This window comes from Dipteris shenzhenensis, chromosome 33 (genome assembly GCF_047967505.1).
Source record: "Dipteris shenzhenensis isolate YYH24624 ecotype China chromosome 33, Dip_SZ_1.0, whole genome shotgun sequence".
NCBI classification, from domain to species: Eukaryota; Viridiplantae; Streptophyta; class Polypodiopsida; order Gleicheniales; family Dipteridaceae; genus Dipteris; species Dipteris shenzhenensis.
Genome location: NC_141628.1, coordinates 30,928,731 through 30,950,284, shown reverse-complemented (window position 1 = coordinate 30,950,284; position 21,554 = coordinate 30,928,731). Strand labels below are relative to the sequence as shown.

Genomic DNA, 21,554 nt, shown 5'->3' with positions numbered 1-21,554 from the left:
AAGATAAATGGGCTTTAACACAGGCGTTCCCCTTCGTGATCAGCGCCTGGCCTATATTCTACAAGAATTTGCAGAATAAAGCAACCATGCATGCATATACAATATTCCTCATGCGTCCCTTAAGATATATGTCCATTCCTATCGGGCAGTACAAAGCTTGGCTATTATAAACTGTAACGCCTATTCCACTACTGATCCGCTATTCTCTAATTTGTTTGCGCATCTTTCTGTTGTGCGTTCTTCAAGTATCCATGAGCACGAACATCAGGCTATGCTGTCGTAATGGAAAGTGTAATGTACTCGAATCTCGACAAGCACGCAACGTTTAGAGAGTCGCACACACTTCAATCTATGTCGTATTGCAGCTATGATGAAAGTGCTAATTACAATTCTTCTCCCTGTTTATATTTTCATGAAGTTTTGTCCTTGGTCGATCTCTTCATTTCTCCTACTTTCCAGATCAATTATCGATACAATTAAGAAACTACAAAAAAATGATTAGTGATAAGAAAGGTTATGTTACTAATCATAAACGTCGATGGAAGATCTGCTTCTTCACGTCAATAAGAGCGGCACTCGATGCTGCGCAGAGGCGGTCAGACTGGATTCTTTTTCCTCTCCACCTTTTTCTCGTGCATGCTTTCACCCTTCTCTCATGGTATCGGATGGCTTATGTGCAGACGTGCGACATGTACATGAGCATATCTGCGTGTCTCACATCTCCTTTGAAGTAACAAGGGAATGGATCAGTTGTATATGTTGATCTTCGAAAATTAAGGATATATGCGATTGAGCCTTTGTATCCCCAATTGCCACACATATTCATGCTCAGCGACGCGTCACAATGTTACAACTTGATCAAGGGGACTTTGTACCCAATTCCCTCGATCGATTATCCCTACTGATCAAGAACACATTTAACGCTAGATTGTCCATTCCCCCAATTGCAATGCTCCTATCTATACAACCCAACTCCTCGCGATCTTTTGTGGTAGATGTCCTTGGCAACTTTAACCTTCCCTACCCTCATTGGTAAGATCCTATAGGAGGATATCATGCGCACTAATTTGGGCCCACAAGAAGTGCCCAAACCTCAAGCATTCCTGGCCTGGTTTCAAGGTCGTAGGGGCCATGGTTGTAGGTGAAGGAAATGGCTTCATCCCTTCACGTAATAATTAACCACCCCTATTATATCCTAACCCCCGACATCACACATCCACACATGCATTTGATCGATGTCGATTGTCAACACCCTCCTCACCTACACGTACAAAAACCACAAATCGAATCTGCAAGGGATGCACCTTTTTTACGTCTAACCTTGCAAATGGCTTCATAGACGATGACGTTGTACAGAACATCGTAACATATGACAACTAAGCTCGTGAAATTTTATGAGTATATTCATTACCCATTCCTCTCCTGGTATATTTGGGAGATCAATTAGGACAATACATATAAGATTACTTGTATTCCTCTCGCAGTATATTTGGGAGATCAGTTAGGACTATACGTCGAAGTTTTTGAGCTAAGTTTCGAACTATCATTTAATGACAAGGCCTTGTTTCTACTAGCGGTATATTACGTTTCTAATTTCACAAGAACTTGTTCTCCACTTCGATAGCTGCTTCCTCTAGTGCTGATTTATGCATATAGGGCAACTCATACTCTTTTCGATTAGGGGACAACTCTGACTTGCCACCAAATAAATCGTCTTTACCCCCTGCGTGTAGTTTTGTACCCATTCACGCTTTTTACAGTAATTGCCACTGTGGATAATGCTCATCTGTGGTAGCAACAACTTGGGCATTTGAGTTTCCTCAACCTCCTTCGCATGTCTAAACAGTGTGTAGTGGACTGTTGTCTACATTGGATCCATGTTATGAGGCATGCATCATGGGAATCACTCAAAGAAAACCTATCATGGTTAAAATCGTATCTAGGGCTATAGACTTGCACGACCTTGTCCGCTCAAATGTTTGTGGGCCGATGCAGAGAAAATCTATGGGTGCTTTACTTTCTCGCATTTATTATTGACCTTAAAAGTGGCTATAACATGATAGTGTGAAGTGCCATTTTCAAGAGTATCATCATCTATCTGCGCAACGTACTAGGTGTGCTCTCAAAATCCTTAGCTTCGACAATGGCTAGGAGTATTACTCAAATAAGTTTCAAAATTACTGTTAGTTTTACTGTATCTAGCACATTTCCACCGTTCCACACTCACTGGATAAGCTAAAATTCACACTCTTGTTCAAGCAGCCATTGGAGCGCCTAAGGTTATTTCTATGCTTCTTATCTTTGTCATCTTGTGAGGAACCACAGGTGCCAGAAAAGGCGTTTGCACATAGGTGCAAAAGGTGAGCATGTAGTTGTTGAACCCAGGACCTCGTCTTCACCACTGTGAGCACCTAACACTACACTAGCATGCTTGCTTGGTCACATGTGTGGAGAGTTGTTGCACTTATTTGCAACAACTGCAGTTCCTGTGGAGCTATGCTTTATAGTTCTAGTCTTGATCCAACCACCTATTGGAGTGAAGTTGTCGGAATGACCTGTTACTTTCAAAATGTTGCCTCTCGGGCAAGCATGCAAGAACACAGTCCTCATGAACGATGGACAAGGTGATGACCAACCTTACACCATTTGCATGTTTTTGTGTGTGATTGCCCATGTACCTATGCAGTTTGATGAAAGTTTGATGAAAGTTTAACTAGCCTCAATGCTACATGTTCATTGGCTAGAAAACCCCACACAATGCTATGGCATATCGTTTATACAACCTGCACATGCACATGGTAATTTATGCCTATGTATGGTGGTATAATGGTATTTAAGAGAAATGGACCTTGGTGGCTGCTACATTAAGAGGATCCATCTCAACTAGATGAGGCGGTCATGATCGTTGAAGATATGGTAGCTGGTCCTTACTAGATAATGGCTCTCCCTCAAGTGCCACATGTACCATCTCCACTACCATAGCCACCACCCATGGAACCTGATACTCTCACAATGCACAATCAAAGCATAGATGGCTTTGATCAATTGGCTTCACATGCTCCCAATCATGTGCACTGGTAGGTGGACCTACCCGAACTGTTCGTAGACTTGACCATCTCATCAGCTAATAAGAGGACGTCCCCATATACTATCTACAACGGCTTCCTAGCAATGTGTAGAGGGTATAGAAATAAATCTCTACTGAGCCTCTGTGAGACCCTCCTTCACATGGAGGTGTAGGGGATGCTAGAGGATACTCAGCAAAACATCTTCCCCAACCAGCAAATGGGGCAAAAGAGAGAGCGACTAATTACATTGAAGGGAGCTCGACATGCATTGAACTGAGCATAGTCCAGCTACTTAATGAGCTCGTAACTGATGGCAGGATAGGCCGAGTTTGGGGACCGTTTGGTTTGACCTCCACACCTTCTTCACCTTACTGGAAGGAGGAATATGGGCATGGCCTCTTAGGGCACTTACACACTACCCCTCCCTACCCAAGCAGTGCCCACTTTGTGGGCGGGGAAGAGACACACCTTGTTTTGCATCCCCTTCCACACCACCACTAGCATTTGTTAGTAGTGATTCACATTGATCCCATCACTTCATGCTCAGATCCCAATGTGATTGGCTTGGTAGTCTTGCAGACAAATTTGGTCGAGGGAGCTCCCCTGCACATTTTAGAATGAAAAGAGAGCACAAAAATCATTGCTCTTTTGTCTCTGATTGGTCCTTTCACATGTCCACACCTTGGTGTGTAACCACCCTAAGAGTCTTGTAATGACCAACCAACTTCACCAATCTCCTCATCACCAAAGCATCAATGGGTGAGATCAGCCCCATGTCCTCTTTCACCTCACCCCCTATACAAACCATGAAAATTAGAGTAGAACCTCATCGTTACCAGTGCTCTAGACAAGGTAAGCCTCCCCCTTTCCTCTATGACCCTAGATTCTCTTTCTTAACTGTGATTTCTCGAGCCACTTATTTGACCCTTCCATTCCATTAAACCGGCTGTGGAAGGCTCAAACTTGATGATCATGTGCCCCTGCATGACACAATAATTTCACCCTAGTGACATCATTGAAGAGCAATAATAGACGAGGAGATTGTGTTGCTTAAACACAATCAAGCTTGGTTGTTGGTGAGCCTTCAATGATGAGCTGCCAGGTCTTTGGCTGCAAATGGCTCCGTAAGTGCAAGTACAACACACATGGCATGCTCTCTCATTACAAGGCCCTCCTTGTGGCTTGTGGTTTTACTCCAATCCCTAGAGTGGATTACACGAAAGGATATGCAATGATCTAGATGATGATCACCCTCGGCACCCATTATGGCTTGCACCTTCACCAGATGGATGTGAAAATATCATTCCTCAATGACATGGTCGAGGCAGAGGAACAGGTGTATATGGAGCAACCTTCATGCTATGTGAAGTGGAACGATGAGCATATATTCTATTCTCTTGTTAAAAATCTTTACAAGGAAATGGATCCCATATATTTGGAGCAAGCATCTGCAATTGTTCTTTTCCAATTTCTCACCAGTAATCACCGATGCATTTACATTTCTTTTAGCCATCTCTTTGTATATGCAATACTTCCAAAAGCGTTCTTCCCTCAAAGAACAACTACTATCTACTCCACAAATCTATGTCTATAAACTGACACAACCTGCCTATCTTCTAGTCATAAGGCATATCAGACCCTGTTCTGACTGAGCATAAACAATGCAAATATGACTGCCCCAACCTTGGGCATATGTTCTCCAAACAATTCTTGTGCATCTAGTAACTTCTCTTGTTGAGCATATATTAAGCATGCACCTTTTCCTTAACAGATGCACATGCAAACATAAATCTTACTTCAAAAAAATGTCCACTGTGTATCATATGACACGTACAAGAAAACTTCACTCCCCCAATTTCATTTCCCACATTACTTGTTGTAGCATAAATGAATTAAAATTTGTGGAGGATATTTAAAGGAGATATGTACCTATTGTTTGTTATAGCATATGCTGTCTTCAAATAAAACAGCTTTGTTGTGCGACACATAGAGACATGTTATACTTATAGAATCATATCTGTAACCACATAATCTTGTAGAAAATTTTGTGCTCTTCGATTAGAGCACTAGAACTCCTCAAACAAACAACAAATGCAAAAGTTATGAAGAAAATAGTGAACTGTTGTCAAATTGTCCACAGCGACAACATTTGTAAATTCCACTTTGTACGAAGCAACTTATGGCCGACTTGTTGATGCTTCCAGATAGTCAAAGGAGATGCAGGACCTGGTTTAGAACCATCTGAGTGTTGTAGAAACTCTGAAAATCTCTCTGTAGAGGATGAATTCAAAAAATAACATGTTCTTGAGTTGAGACTAGTGAGAATACAGCTTGCATCACTACAAGACACTGTTGCCATACACGCGTTCGATACACGCGATAAGTTACGAGCGCGTGTATGGTCGTGCATGTATATGAGTAGTATCAGGTGCGTGTATATTGGCATCTAAATTCGTGTGTATACTGGTTTCAGAAATGCTTGTAACAAAGCATGTATATAAGCGTAATAAAATCTATTTTTTACATGCAATTATACACGCTTTATTACACGCGATAAGAGAGAACTTTATTAAGAAAAACTCCATTCCTTTACAAAATTATAAACCATTTTCTTTAAACCATCTCATAGTACATTACAATATATATCATTACACAATCCCACTACATGCATTTACAACAATGTAACATATTCAAAAATAAATCATGAGATGATAATTAAAAGACAACATATACAATAGAAATGTCATCAATTTAGAACGATACAGTGATGGATTGGTTAGGGTTCAATCTCATCTTCAATAAGATCCATCCTTGCCAAATGATCAACATCAATATCCACTTGATCAATTTGTAAGGCTACGATTAAATTTATTCCACTATCGATATTCTGTCCATTGATAATGGTACTGATGCCCTGATCATCCTCATCAACATCACCATATCCTCAATGGTAGGGTCATCCTCATGATCATGAGAAATGGCACGCTCATTCTCATTATCATGATCATCTCTAATTTCTTGATCATCGATCACAACATCTTCATTGGCATGTTCGACATCATCTTCATCATGCCCTGTTAGCATATAAAGCAACATATGTTGCACATGTTGTTTCTATCGGTGTAACCTCTGCTCCAAAAGGTGGATCGCTCGAATCTGTATGTCGAGTAAGAAACCACAATTTGGTTCAAAAGTAAAGATCTATATAGGGGAAGGAACTTCCAACTTCACAGTCAATCCTAAGATGGTTAACTAATTGTGCACCTACCCCACATGCGTTAGTGTTGTGGTTGGTGGCAACACAGATCTTCCATTCTTACTTCAAGTGGCATGGGTTTGAACACTGGGTGCAGTAGATCCTGGGGTAGGATCTGATGGGCATCCCGGCTCTAGTCAATTTTGCCAAGGTGCCGATGAGCCGATCATCATTAGGGCATTTGGCGGTATTTTTTCCTTTCCTTTTACTGGCTTTGACGTGCAATTATAATGAAATGTCCTTGGAGATTGAAAATGTACATACTAAAATTTCCATGCCTTCATGTAGGTCTTCAAACAAGTGGGTATCATGCTTGTCCTATATGTGGTGATCGGTTGGAGGCATGCCACTTGAGACATCTAAAGACAATGGTTCATGAAGGGAACAACTGTAACCTCCCGAACCACCTCCATTGAAAGAGAGTGATTGGCTTGAGTCTTGGCAAGCGAATGGAGAGCGTCCTCCACCAAGTATGAAGCAGATATCGATCTATCTTAAGCTTCCTTATTGGGGTGAATTATAGATCAATCACCTACTAGATCCCATGCACATCTTCAAGAATGTGGGGGCATCTCTTTGGGCACATTTGGGATACTTGCACCCATGTGATCCTCGCACCCATGTGATCCTCCTTGACTTGGCGTTAGTTCTTTGTTGGAAGAGGGGAGATTTGTGGCGACGGAGAGGAAAGATGGATTTTGGAAATGGTTTTTAGAGTAGCTGGCAGGTTATGTGTTAGGTATGACATGTGGTCGTGTGTAGAAGCATGTGAAGTTCGCGTGTATAATTAGCTAGCTACATTCATAGACGCGATTTTACACCGCTAGACGCACTGTTACATGCAATTTGATATAGTGTAGACGTGTTGTTACACGTGATTTGACACAGTGTACATGCGAGTATACATGCAATACATAGATTTTTTATACTTTCATTAAAAACTAATTATGATTATGTGTTTGCTCTTTTGTACACAGGATGTCATCGACCTCCTCAAGCAGTTTTGGTGAGGATGAGACAATGCATCATTGTAATCATGATGTGTGGTTGGGACAAAGGATCAAGTGTATGTGTAATCGATGTCAAGGATGCATTGTACGAGCACGTCGAATTACCTTGAATCACATCTCCATGTATGGAGAATGGAATCAAACAGGTTTAGAGGTGAGATGTAAATTGATAGTATCCAAATGACTCATGGTGTCCAAATTAATGGAGTTGTAATATATATACTCTAATTGAAGCAGGATGTAGTACCACACCCTAATTTGGTGCCCTACGCTCGGCGAGAGCATGCAAAGCATCGACAAGATGATGCTGGAGCTTTGGGATCTATTTTTAGAGATGAGTGGGAAAGGGATGACAATAGTCTTGCACCCCACGAAGTTGTGGAAGAGGAAGTGTTTGATGATATGGTGCGGTATCTTTTTAGGGATGATCCCAAAGGTATGGACGACGATGATATGGAACAAGAGCATCTTTACAAGGCTTCATCGACACTAGTATTTGAAGGGTGCACATTCTCTATTTTATGTGCTTCACTTGAACTACTCAATCTAAAAACAGTTTATGGATGGAGCAATGCAAGTCTTAACGCATTATTGAAGTAAGCATTCTAACTTGCAAATTTGAATTAGTGGTTAAGGGTTTAGGGTCTAGGGTTTAGGGTTTAGGGTTTAGGGCTAATTGATGATATTGGATGCAGGCTATTATCAAACATGCTTCCAAAGGGGAATAGACTACCCACCTCAAGAGACATAGCGAGGTTCTATGTGACATCTCTTGGAGTATTGGATTATGATCGCATACATGCATGTGTCAATGATTGCGTTCTCTTTTGTGGGATGCATAAGGAGGCTCGACATTGTCCCACTTGTGGTGAAGCAAGGTATAGAATAGATGTGAAGAGTTTTGATGTACCTCGTAAAGTCTTGCGACGCTTTCCTATAATTCCTAGCATCAAACACATGTTCAAGTGCAAATCCATAGCAGAGCTCATGTCATGGCATTCCTCACATCGATTGGATGATGGCATGTGGAGAATTCCCGTAGACACTCCTGCTTGGAAGCATATTGAAGGTGAGTGGCCCAGCTTTACAATAGAGCCCAAAAACTTGAGACGGCCTAGGTATGGATGCAGTGAATCCATTTCATTTCAAAAGCACTGCATAAAGCATGTGGCCAATTGTGTTGGTGAATTACAACATTCCACCATCAATGGTGATCAAGAAGGGACATCTTATGTTATCCCTTCTAATTCCAGGGAAACATGAAGTCAAGCACATGGATGTTTATCTCGAACCGTTGATTGATGAGTTGGTGTTGACTCTGTGCCAACATGAACTTATGAAGAAAGAGAAGGTGATACAACTTTGTGATACAACTTTGTGTTACAACTTTGTGTTACAACTTCTAGACACAACTTTGTGTTACAACTTTGTTTTACAACTTTGTGACACAACTTTGTGTTACGACTTTGTGTTACGACTTTGTGTAACAACTTTGTGTAACAACTTTGTGTAACAACTTTGTGTTACAAATTCTACATGTAGAGAGAGAAGGTGTTACAAATTTGTGTTACAACTTTGTGATACAACTTTGTGTTACAACTTTGTGATACGACTTTGTGTTACATGCAGAGAGAGAAGCTCTCCAACTTGTATAAATACCCCATAATGGAATGAAGCCCACACTCTTGGGACATTGTGTTGAGTCTACATTGGTATTCCAAGCATTTGTCTCAAGTGTCCATGCTTCCTTGCACTGCACGTCCAAAAGCATGTCCTAACCTTGCAACCCTTCTCCCCTCTCCTCCAACCCTGCAACCCACCCTCTCCCTCTCCTCCTCCTCCCTCCTCCTCCTTCCTCCTTCTCCTCCTCCTCCCTCCTCCTCCTCCTCCTCCTCTTCCCTCCTCCTCCTCCTCCTCTCTCCTCCCCCTTCCTCCTCCTCTTTCCTCCTCCTCCTTCCTCCTCTCTCTTCTTTCACCCATGCTCGTACACCTTCTTCCTCTCCCACTCCTATGCTTTCCTAAACCCTTAAACTCCATGATCCACGAGGGAGACGAGTTCTCCACCATGTACTCTACTCTGAACCTTGGATCCTCCTTCTAACCCTGGACTCCTTCTAAACCTTGGAACCTCCTTCTAAACCCTCGAACTCTTTCTGAACCCTGGAACCTCCTTCTGAACCCTGGAACCTCCTTCTGAACCCTGGAACTCCTTCTGAACCCTGGAACTCTTTCTAAACCCTGGAACTTCCTTCTGAACCCTTAAACTCCTCCTAAACCCTACAACCCCCAATGAAGGCGAAAGCCTTCATTACCTCAACAAAGATGGTTTACGTGCCTTTTACACATGCTTACACTTTGTTTGCTTACCACACTTAAGCCTACGTCTCTCACTGGAACACGACTCGAGGTCCTAAGCTACACATATACTACAACCGACAATCCTAATATATCTGTAGGTGACAAAAAGCCTCGGAACCCTGCAACATAGAATACCCAGCTCTTCCTACGAAAGCAGTAGGAAAGAGCCAACATTTGGCGCCGCTGCCGGGGAGACTAGCATCTCAAGTAGCGAGTAAACATGCGTAGGTAGGTGTAAAACAAGTCACTACTTCAAACTTTCATGCACATACCACTCAAGGGCAAGGAGAGTAAATTTTTTTTTTTCCAAATCTAGCCAAACATATCAACCCCAAACATCCACTTTGGGTTACTACCTTAAGAAATTTTCTTAATTTCTTAAATAAAAGCCACATGATGTACAATTAGGCTAGGTAGTGGACACGGTTGCGTAGAGCTTTCAATTACGATCATTTTACCTTTTTACAGAAAGGCAAACTGAGCTCTCCATACAGAGTTATGGCTCGGGAAGAGTTTAGGGTTAAACCCTAAACCTAAACCCTAAACCTAAAATCCAAACCTATAAAAACCTACTCCACCCCCCCTCATTCTTCATCTTTCACTTTTTGCCTCCATTCTCTTCCTCCTTCCGAGCCCCACGCAAGACACTCCTCCCTCTCCATCGACCGCCCCCTTACTCCTATCCTCGCCATGTAAGTGACATCGAGCCCTTCTCGCAGCGATGACCTAGCCTTCAACCCACCGTCCATTGTTCCGCGACTTGGACGTTACATCGAGAAAGACTTGGAGAGCGATCAGGTGATCACCTCTCCCTGCTTTTCGCTTTCAGTTTTTAAAGTTTTTTTTTTTTTTTCCTCTTTCTTCCCCCTTACCCCTCCATCCCCCTCCCCCTTCATCTCCACCACCACCTCCCCCTCTCCCCCTTTCCCCCTCCCCCTCCACCACCTCCCCCCTCTCCCCCTTTCCCCCTCCCCCTCCACCACCCCCTCCACCACCTCCCCCCTCCCCCTCCCCCTCCACCACCACCTCCCCCCTCCCCCTCCCTCTTCATCTCCACCTCCCCCTCTCCCCCTCCTCCTCTCCCCCTCCCCCCTTCCCCCCTCCCCCTCCCCCATCCCCCTCTTTCACCTTTCTCTCTCCTCTCTCCCCCTCGTTCTCTCCCCCAGCCCCTCTCTCACTCCCTCTCTCCTCTCTCCCCCTCGTTCCCTCTCCCACCCCCTCTCTCACTCCCTCTCTCCTCTCTCCCCCTCGTTCTCACCCCGCCCCCTCTCCTCTCTCTCACGCTTACCCCCTCCCCCCCCTTACCCCCCCTCTCCCCTCTCTGCGACCCCCCACCCCGCCTGCGGCGGCGCTCCGCAGAGCCGCCGCCGCCCCGTGGCGGCGCGCACCGCGCCACCCTCGCCGCAGCCCAGCGCCGCCTCGTGGCGGCGCGCACGCTCGCAGCCCCACGCCCCCCCGCTCGCACCACCCTCGCAGCCCAACGCCCCCCCGCCCGCGCCGCCCCGCGCCCCTCTGCCCGCGCCACCCCCGCCCGCACTCACCCTGCCCCCTCTCCTCTCTCACCCCCCGCCCTCCCCCGCCACCCCCCTCGCACGTTCCCCCCCCGAGTCACCCCCCGCCCCCCTCTCCTCTCTCACCCCCTGCCCTCCCCCGCCACCCCCCGCCACCCCCTCGCACGCCCCTTCCACCCCCCCTGCGCCACCCCCGCCCCCCTCGCACGCCCCTTTCCCCCCCCCTGCGCCATTCCCCGCCACCCCCCCCTCGCACGCCCCCCCCTGCGCCACCCCCGCCCCCCCTCGCACGCCCCTTTCCCCCCCCTGCGCCACCCCCCGCCCCCCTCGCACCCCCTGCCCCCCCCGCGCGCCGCCCCCGCCCTCCCACGCCGCGTCAACCCCCCCCCTCCGGGCGCCGCCGCCGGGCAGCCCCCCACCTCACCAAACCAACAAAAAAAAAAAAAAACCACACAAACTAAACCTAACCTAAAATTAACTCTAGGGTTAGTTTAACCATAGTTAGGTTAGTACTAACTACAGTTAGGTTAGGTTAGTTAACCCTAGGTTAGTTAGTTAACCTCAGTTAGATCAGCTACTTAGGTTTGGTTAGTAGTAACTGAGGTTGAGTAGTTTAGTTAATCCTCAGTTAGGTTAGACTAACTCTTCAGTTAATATCTAACTACAGTTAGTTTAACCTCCCAGTTACAGTAACTAGGAGGACCTCGGTTGGTTAGTCTAACTAGAGTCACTTGGTTTCAACCCCTCGGTTGGACTTAAAGTCCATTCACACCACCATTAGGACCCCCCAAAACGCCAAATATTACCCCTCGTTTAACCCTTCGAAACTCATCCGTTTGGGACCCAAATTGAACCCCGTTTGAACCCAGATTTCACACACGGAAACACCACGTTACGGGGTATTTTTCCAGCCCATTGCACACCATTTCGGCATCCCTAGCACACGTTCATTCGCGCCCCCGTGTGGGCCTCATTTTGCATTAATTCACTCGTATTTTCACGCCGCGACCTCCGATTAACGATCCGTCTGCACCGGCACATTTCCCTACACACGTAGGACAATCTTAGGCACATTATTAACACGACGGTCCCTACACAAACTAACACCACTCTAACTCTCCTAACAGCCCCACCTCCACACCCACCCTTGGGGTAGCGATACCCTTGGCAAATCACGCACCATCTGCATGCAGTTACGTTCCGGCCAACGACTTCGACTCCATCGCTCGCCCAATCCGCAACTAACTCCACTACAACAACCGCCCCCGCCAATCCTCTACCCCGAATCCCCCCCTGAGATTCAACAACTTCCTTTAACTCCTCCTCGCCCCAACATGGTTGGACGTCGTCCTGAGCATGATGGGGATATCGAGCTCGATGCCGAGGCTGACAACTTCTTCAATCAATGAAATCACAACAATCACGGCCGACGCCCCTTGGGAAAACTGGAACTTCCCAAATATAATGGTAGGGGAGACCCAACTCGCTTCCTCCAGCATTTTGATGCCGCATGTCGAGCAGGTGGTGATCAATCCCATGAAACTAAGGTGGCTTGGTTTCCAATGGCCTTAACTGATGAGGCATCGGAATGGTACCTCGACCTTCTCGTGGAAGAACGTGCCACATGGGACCTACTTCAAACCGAATTCAAACGTCGCTTTCAAATGGAGAGGCTACAAGATGATCCCGCTCTCCAACTCAGCAAGATCGAACAAGGCTGGAGGGAAGATGTACACACATACCTGGGAAAGATGAAGAGATTGATTGCCAAATGTGACCCACGCCCAGATGCAAAGTACCTCACGGCATGGTTCATAGCAGGTCTAAGAAAGAAAATCCGCAAGGATATGAAAAAGATAAGTAGCTATGAAACATTCAGTGCTGCTCATGCGGCAGCCATTGACATCGAAGATGGCATGACAGATTCAGACACTAGCAGTGATGATGCCAGATCAAATACACGAGATAAGCGCTCGAAAAAAGGTAAATCAAAGGACACTGCCGAAACATCCAATGAAGATCGCCTCGAGGCCATGACCTTGAAGCTGAAAGAAGATATGATGCAGGCCATGGATCAAAAACTTCACTTGTCTCAGCCGCCAACTCAAACATATCCACGGCGAGAAAATGTCTGGTGCCCACACTGCTTGGCAAATCATACAGCAAATGAATGCCAGTCCTAAGAGCAAGAATCACTGCACAAGCAAATCCACCGCCACGGTTGTGGTGCCATATCTGTGTCATCGGCGGCCATGATGAGACCAGTTGCATCTTCAACATGCGCAACAATCCGCCTCGACCACCACAATACCAAGCGGCACCCATGCCAGTATACAGGCAACCGGCACTTGCACAAGCACCACCAGCTTCGAGGTTAAATCCTGTTCCCGTTCGGACACAAGTCCCACAACTACTCAGGAATCCGAATCCACGACCATATCCAAGAGCACCTAATCCAGCTCCTCAGGCAGTTCCCATACATCAATTACAAGCCGAGGAAGTAGACTCGCTATTTGAGTATGAAGCAGAGTACCCAGTGTACTATGTAGAAGGTGCAGAGGGTCTAATACCAGTCTATGCAAATCAAGTGCGGCCCAACACATTTCGAGCACCAATCAAGTGTTACGGTTGTGGAGAAAATCATAGGATCGCAGAGTGCCCTCATCGTGGTAGCCCCGCTACTTTCCAACCACTTTGCAGAGATTGTGGCATAGGACATGCCTGTATGGATTGTCCCATGAAAAATAAGGTCCCAGAACAAACAGAGGTTAAGCCTGACATCCCCATCGGCATCATTGGGGTGGACCATCAAAGTCTGGGCCCGGCAAGTCTAAGGTCACAGCCTATCAATGTAATTACACGCCAACAGAAAGAGGCCACAAAGGACCCTATCATTCCAATCCAACCGAAGCGACTTCTGAGAAAGAAAGCACAAGTGCCTCCACCTCCGCCAAGCAATGAGCAGCCGAGCTCATCCACATCCACTCCCGAGCCTCGAATACAAGAAGCTCCATTCCCGAATGCAGAGGTGGAGAAGGCTCGTTTTCAGGTACTTCAGCAATGGGTCCAAAATGAACAAGCTCAATTTGAGGCTCAGAAACAAGCTCAAGACCCAATCCATGACTTGGCCCCACAAAGTATTGATACTGTACTTGAGCCTTTGTTCCAACAACAGACTCCACAATAGAATGTCCCGCCACGTCAACTTGAAGGAGCTGCACTCTCTAGCATCCTGAGTTGCCCTGTGTCAATTCCCATCGGAATCCTCTTACGAAATTGCCCCAATCTCTAGGAGAGTTTCAAAGGATGGATTGAACTCGCAAATCCCCCTCCACCTATGAACGACATTGATGATATCCCTGTGCGGATGGGTGAGAGAGATGACATACGCAACATCATTGTGCCTTTAATCCACAAAGCATATAATGAAGTCCAAGCCATAGTGGATGGTGGAGCAGGTGTCAATGTCCTATCAAAGGAGCTTTACGACGAATGGGGTCTCCCACCAATGCAAAAGGCTAATTTCAACATACGCCTTGCCGATGATTCACGGGCTAAACCCTTGGGAGTAGTGAATGGCATGTCCACAAACATCGCAGGAGTCCGCTTTTCCCTTCAATTCACAATCTTGGATCTCCCGAAAAAATCCTATCAAATCTTACTAGGACGTCCTTGGTTACGGGAAGCATCAGTCCTCCATGACTGGGGCACTAATAGATTGACAATCCAGAATCGAGACACTGCAGTCAGGGTGAATGTGGAGACAGGAGTTATTAAACCAATTGTTCCTAGAGCATTGGATGACACATCTTCCACGACAATCTCGAGCAAATCAGATCCCTTGCAACAGCATGCCATAGCAGGTGACTCACAAAGCAATGTCAATAACTGGATACAAACATTGGCAACCATCGACAACTGCCATTCATTAGACCCCATCTTCTCACAGATAGATGTTAACGCACTACAGGTCGATCCTCCACCGACACATGAAGAACAAATCGATCTAGAGATGCCATTCTTTATGGCTGATCTCGAATGGGATAATGAACCTGAAGAAGGTAACCATACCAATGATGACTCAGATTTTCCTTGGGACCTTGAAACAGAGGCTGCGAATGCTGAAATTGAAGATCAAATCTTTGATAATGACCTAGCCATTCTCCATGCCCTAATGGCAGTTGAGCTCCCAAAAGTTGAACCTCCATAGTTGAATAACAGCAGAAGATCCCGCAAGAAAGCTGCAGGAGGAAATCACAGAAGAGCCAAGGCCGAGCACTTCAATGAATTCGAACGAGTCCAAACACGGATTGTGGAATTGTATCTTGCAAAGGCAGTCCCCTCAAAGTCAAAACCACCACCTCTTGAATGGTCCCCTGAGGGACTGGAAGGAGTATGTGCAGCACATGAACCCTTACTTGGAAACACCTTACCAGTGGAAAAGTTACCCCACAGTTCCCAACGTAAGAAGTTTCGGAAATATAAGCCACATGTTCGGATGAAGCTCGATCAAGAGACTTCAGAAAAAGAAAGGAAAGAAGAGCCTAACAAATTACTAAATGCAACTATGCCACCCAGTACTCATGACACATCTCAGGCTAGTTCAACCCCATCAGAGGCCGATCTTCGAGAAGTGCCGGAATACTTTAAGAATTATACAAGTGGCAGTGCACCAATAGCAATGCCAAGACCAATCAGAGAATCTGAAGTTCAAGAAACCGATAGCATTGGAGAAACTCCAATCTATGAGGGACCGGCAAAAACACGCACAATAAACCTCGCCCTTGAAGGGGAGGAAGAAAAATTGGTTTTCATTGGGAAACAGCTCCGTCAAGAAGATGAAATCAAACTCAAAGACCTCCTAATGGAATACCGTGACTGCCTAGCATGGTCATACAAAGAGATGAAAGGAATTTCACCAGAAGTGGCAGTGCACACGATACCTATAAGGGAAGGTGCTCGCCCTAAGGTATGTGGACCTTATCGCACAAATCCTAAATATGGCACCATGGTTTATGACGAGCTGGAAAAACTCCTAGATGCCGGATTCATCTACGAGATAGAGCACACTGATTGGGTTTCACCCATTGTCATTGTGCCTAAACGCAACAAGAAGCTCAGAATATGCGTGAACTTGAAAAATGTGAATGCCGCCACAATTAGGGATCACTACCCCCTACCCTTAACAGAAACAGTGTTGGAAAAGGTGGCAGGATCCGAAATTTATAGCTTCTTGGATGGCTTCAGTGGCTATAACCAAGTACAAATTGCTCCTCAAGACCAATCAAAAACAGCATTTGCTACAGAATGGGGTATTTTTGCATATAGAGTCATGCCATTCGGCCTTTGTAATGCCCCAGCCACATTCCAGCGAGTCATGTTCACAGCTTTCAAGTCATTTTTGAATAAGTTTTTACAGGTGTTCTTGGATGATTTGTGCATCCATTCAACCAAACAGGACCACTTCAAATGTCTGGAAGAAGTGCTAATCAAATGCAGGGAGTATGGCATCTCCCTAAATCCAACAAAATGCCAGTTCATGGTCACCCACAGAGTTGTTTTGGGACACATCGTCTCTCAACATGGGATTGCAACTGACATGGACAAAATCAAAATCATCATGGAATTGCCTCCTCCTACAAATTCCAAAGGTGTACAGGTCTTTATGGGACATGCCGGCTATTATAGAAGATTTATATTGCGGTATGCCATGATAGCTAGACCACTTTACAAATTATTAGTGGAGTTCTTATGGACCGAAGAGTGCGACCAAGCCTTTGAGCTTTTAAAGTGGCGCCTAATCACAGCACCCATCCTTATATCTCCCAATTGGGATATTGATTTTCATGTTCATACTGATGGATCCTAGTATGCAATTGGGAGTGTGCTTTGTCAACCTGGTGAACATAAGAAAGACTACCCCGTCTACTTCGCCAGTCGACAACTCAATGATGCAGAGATCAACTATACAACCACAGAAAGAGAAGCCCTAGCAATGGTGTATAGTGTAAAGAAATTTCGGCACTATCTACTCGCAAATGATTTTGTCTTCTACACCGACCATCAAGCCTTGCTTTATCTTGTGAACCGTCCGTGTACCACAGGAAGAATCACCAGATGGCTCCTCTTGCTGCAAGAATTCAACTTCAAAATCGTGGTCCGCAAAGGTGCCCAACACTACATTGCCGATCACATGTCTCGAGTCAAGACAGGAGAAGAAGCCATTGGAGTAGAAGACGATTTACCAGATGCCACACTATTTCAAATAGATGCTGTTCCAGAATGGTGTGGAGATATCATTGGGTACTTGATGGCAGGAAGACCACCCCCTGACATGAAAGCAGTAGATGCCAGAAAATTGATTCTAAAAGCTGCACCCTATCAACTCATTGCAGGACAACTATACAAGATGGGCAAGGACCAGATATTAAGAAGATGTGTAATGCCTCATGAGATCCTGCCAATCCTGAGTGAAGTCCATGAAGGCATTGCAGGAGGACACTTCCAAGGGAAAGCCATAGCAAGAAAAGTTCTCCTCGCAGGCTACTGGTGGCCAACACTGTGGGCAGATGCCTATGAATATGTAAAAGGCTGTGATGTATGCCAACGAACTATTAAACCACAACACAAAGACTTCAATCCCCTAACAACAGTTGTTGCACAACAACCATTTGAAAAATGGGGGATTGATTATGTGGGTCCCATACATCCAGCAGCAAAAGGAACACAGGCACGCTACATCATTGTGGTCACTGATTACTTTACAAAATGGGCTGAAGCTAAAGCAGTCAGAAAGGCAGATGCCAAAAGCACAGCAAGATTCTTGTACGAACATGTGATCACCCGATTCGGATGCCCCCTTGAAATTGTGTCGGATAGAGGCACACATTTTGTCAATGAGGTAATCCAAGAACTCTTGTCTGGCTTCATGGTCATCCATAGAAAAAGCACACCCTACTACCCCCAAGGGAATGGACTAGCAGAATCCACAAACAAAATCATATGCAATATCCTCACCAAGGTAGTAGAACCACAGCGTTCTGATTGGGCAGAGAAACTGAATGCAGCCTTATGGGCATACAGAACCACATTCAAGGTCAGTACAGGGAACACACCTTTTCAATTGGTGTACGGCCTTGAAGCCGTGGTCCCACTCGAGTTTGTAATACCAAGTCTACGCATCGCAATACAGGAACGCATGGGTGATCATGAGTCCTTGAAAGAAAGGCTCTGTCAGTTGGAAAAGCATACAGAGACAAGACTAGTCGCTTATCATGCCATGACAACAGAAAAACGTCGAAGAAAGGCATGGTTTGACAGGAATCTAAAAGCTAAAGACATCAAGGAAGGCGACTTAGTCCTGTTATACAATGCCAAAGTACACAAGGGAAAACTGAAGTATCTAGGTCAAGGACCCTACCGAGTACAAAAGATGAAGCCCATCGGAGCTGTGCTACTTGAAACACTAGATGGAGTCCAATTCAACACAACAATAAACGGGAGCCGACTGAAGCGCTACTACATCAACACGCGAGCCATCCCCGACAAAAACAAAGATTTGGGAAACCAAGTCTTCCTTAGTTAGGATTAGATTGTATCACAAGCACTCACTCACATATGCACCTTTTTGCACATATAGTTTGCACTAGATTGTTACACGCACACTCACTGCATACGCACATTTTTTGCACATTAGGGATGTTTGAATCTTAGTTTCCCTATCAAATCCCACACATAAGCATATAGTTAGACACATCACATGCACTCACATGATTTTGCATAGGCACATAATAGATTGCATAAAAAATAGTACCACACACTTTCATTCCATACTCTCAAAGCATGCAATGAATTCACACGCAGTACACGAAGCTATGCCAAAACTCAAGATGAATTGGCAACAGAGTCTGCAGCCTCCGCAACGAGACCCCCGCCAAACATCACAGCCGTCTCCTATATGCAAAAATATCAAACTTGCATACTAATTATCTACAAGCTCAATGCTACGGGTGCAATCGCATCCAACATGTATGCAAGATAGCAAGAAATGACAGCCTCAACAACGAGACCCCCGCCAAACCTCTTTCCAAGAAGATTCGATGGCAGTGTCCACAACCTCAGCAACGAGATCCCCTCTGACATTCATAGTCATCTACCCCTCCTTAAGTGGAGATAAGCTTCTTGACCAACATCCTTTTATACCAATCCTCCACAACGAGACCCCCGCTAAACCTCTTCCCAAGAAGATTCGATGGCAGCGTCCGCAACCTCAGCAACGAGATCCCCTCTGGCAATCATAGTCATCTACCCCTCCTTAACAGGAGATCAGTTTCTTGACTATTGACTACAAATTGTGTGGTGCAAAAGAATTACAGCAGGAACGACTCGCATACCACAAGCTAAATAGCCATTGAATTACGCACATGGCATCCCAACTCTGAAATCAAAATAAGCCATAACCCGAGGACGGGTAATAAAATGGATCCGGGAGTATGTTGACTCTGTGCCAACATGAACTTATGAAGAAAGAGAAGGTGATACAACTTTGTGATACAACTTTGTGTTACAACTTTGTGTTACAACTTCTAGACATAACTTTGTGTTACAACTTTGTGTTACAACTTTGTGACACAACTTTGTGTTACGACTTTGTGTTACGACTTTGTGTAACAACTTTGTGTAACAACTTTGTGTTACAACTTTGTGTTACAACTTCTACATGTAGAGAGAGAAGGTGTTACAACTTTGTGTTACAACTTTGTGATACAACTTTGTGTTACAACTTTGTGATACGACTTTGTGTTACATGCAGAGAGAGAAGCTCTCCAACTTGTATAAATACCCCATAATGGAATGAAGCCCACACTCTTGGGACATTGTGTTGAGTCTACATTGGTATTCCAAGCATTTGTCTCAAGTGTCCATGCTTCCTTGCACTGCACGTCCAAAAGCATGTCCTAACCTTGCAACCCTTCTCCCCTCTCCTCCAACCCTGCAACCCACCCTCTCCCTCTCCTCCTCCTCCCTCCTCCTCCTTCCTCCTTCTCCTCCTCCTCCCTCCTCCTCCTCCTCCTCCTCCTCGCTCTTCCTCCTCCTCCTCTCTCCTCCCCCTTCCTCCTCCTCTTCCCTCCTCCTCCTTCCTCCTCTCTCTTCTTTCACCCATGCTCGTACACCTTCTTCCTCTCCCACTCCTATGCTTTCCTAAACCCTTAAACTCCATGATCCACTAGGGAGACGAGTTCTTCACCATGTACTCTACTCTGAACCTTGGATCCTCCTTCTAACCCTGGACTCCTTCTAAACCTTGGAACCTCCTTCTAAACCCTCGAACTCTTTCTGAACCCTGGAACCTCCTTCTGAACCCTGGAACCTCCTTCTGAACCCTGGAACTCCTTCTGAACCCTGGAACTCTTTCTAAACCCTGGAACTTCCTTCTGAACCCTTAAACTCCTCCTAAACCCTACAACCCCCAATGAAGGCGAAAGCCTTCATTACCTCAACAAAGATGGTTTACGTGCCTTTTACACATGCTTACACTTTGTTTGCTTACCACACTTAAGCCTACGTCTCTCACCGGAACACGACTCGAGGTCCTAAGCTACACATATACTACAATCGACAATCCTAATATATCTGTAGGTGACAAAAAGCCTCGGAACCCTGCAACATAGAATACCCAGCTCTTCCTACGAAAGCAGTAGGAAAGAGCCAACAGTTGGAGGAACTATGGAAAGGTGTTGCGGTGGTGGACATTAGTAGGCCTCTCTCCTCTTGACACTTCGACTTGAAAGCAGTGTTGATGTAGACAATGCATGACATTAGTAGGCCTCCCTACTCTAATGGCTATATTAATTATAACTATAGACTTTATTATTCCAACTTTTATTTATATTTTAACAGGTTTGAAAACATTGGGTAAACATGCAGGTCTTGTTTGTGGCCCTTCGTTAGTACGTGAGTATGCTAAATATGTTGCTAGTAAGAGTAACATTCCTCCACAAACACTTTGTGCAAAAGATTGGAAGCACATTTGGGAGTCTACAAATGTTCTTCCTCTAGATGCCATGAACAGGTATAGTAATGTTTTTCAATCTTGTTTTGTGTAGTCTCTAATTGGATTAAAGATCACCTAGAGAAATACCTTGTGTAGGTACTCCATTTTTTTTCGGCTACCATATTGGACCCATCTCAAGATCAACCATTTGCTTGATCCCATAAACATCTTCAAGAATGTGGCATCTGGTATTTGGGAACATGTTATTGGTAAACAAGACAATGTTAGCATACGGGAGGACTTGTAGGTCACAGGATGAATGCGTCAAGCTTGGCCACAAGAGGAGGGTGGGCACGT

The 21,554-nt window shown here is 45.3% G+C and overlaps 1 protein-coding gene and 1 pseudogene across 1 annotated transcript; both read left to right on the top strand.

Moving 5' to 3' along the window:
- Positions 1 to 7,302: 7,302 nt before the first annotated feature.
- On the top strand, positions 7,303 to 8,407 carry LOC147879950 (uncharacterized). The gene is made up of 4 exons (XM_087371624.1): positions 7,303 to 7,488; positions 7,572 to 7,930; positions 8,030 to 8,212; positions 8,404 to 8,407. Exons 1-4 carry the CDS (start codon positions 7,303 to 7,305, stop codon positions 8,405 to 8,407), a joined length of 732 nt encoding a protein of 243 aa, XP_087227750.1.
- Positions 8,408 to 8,541: 134 nt separating this feature from the next.
- On the top strand, positions 8,542 to 21,353 carry LOC147879949 (uncharacterized; annotated as a pseudogene).
- Positions 21,354 to 21,554: the final 201 nt, after the last annotated feature.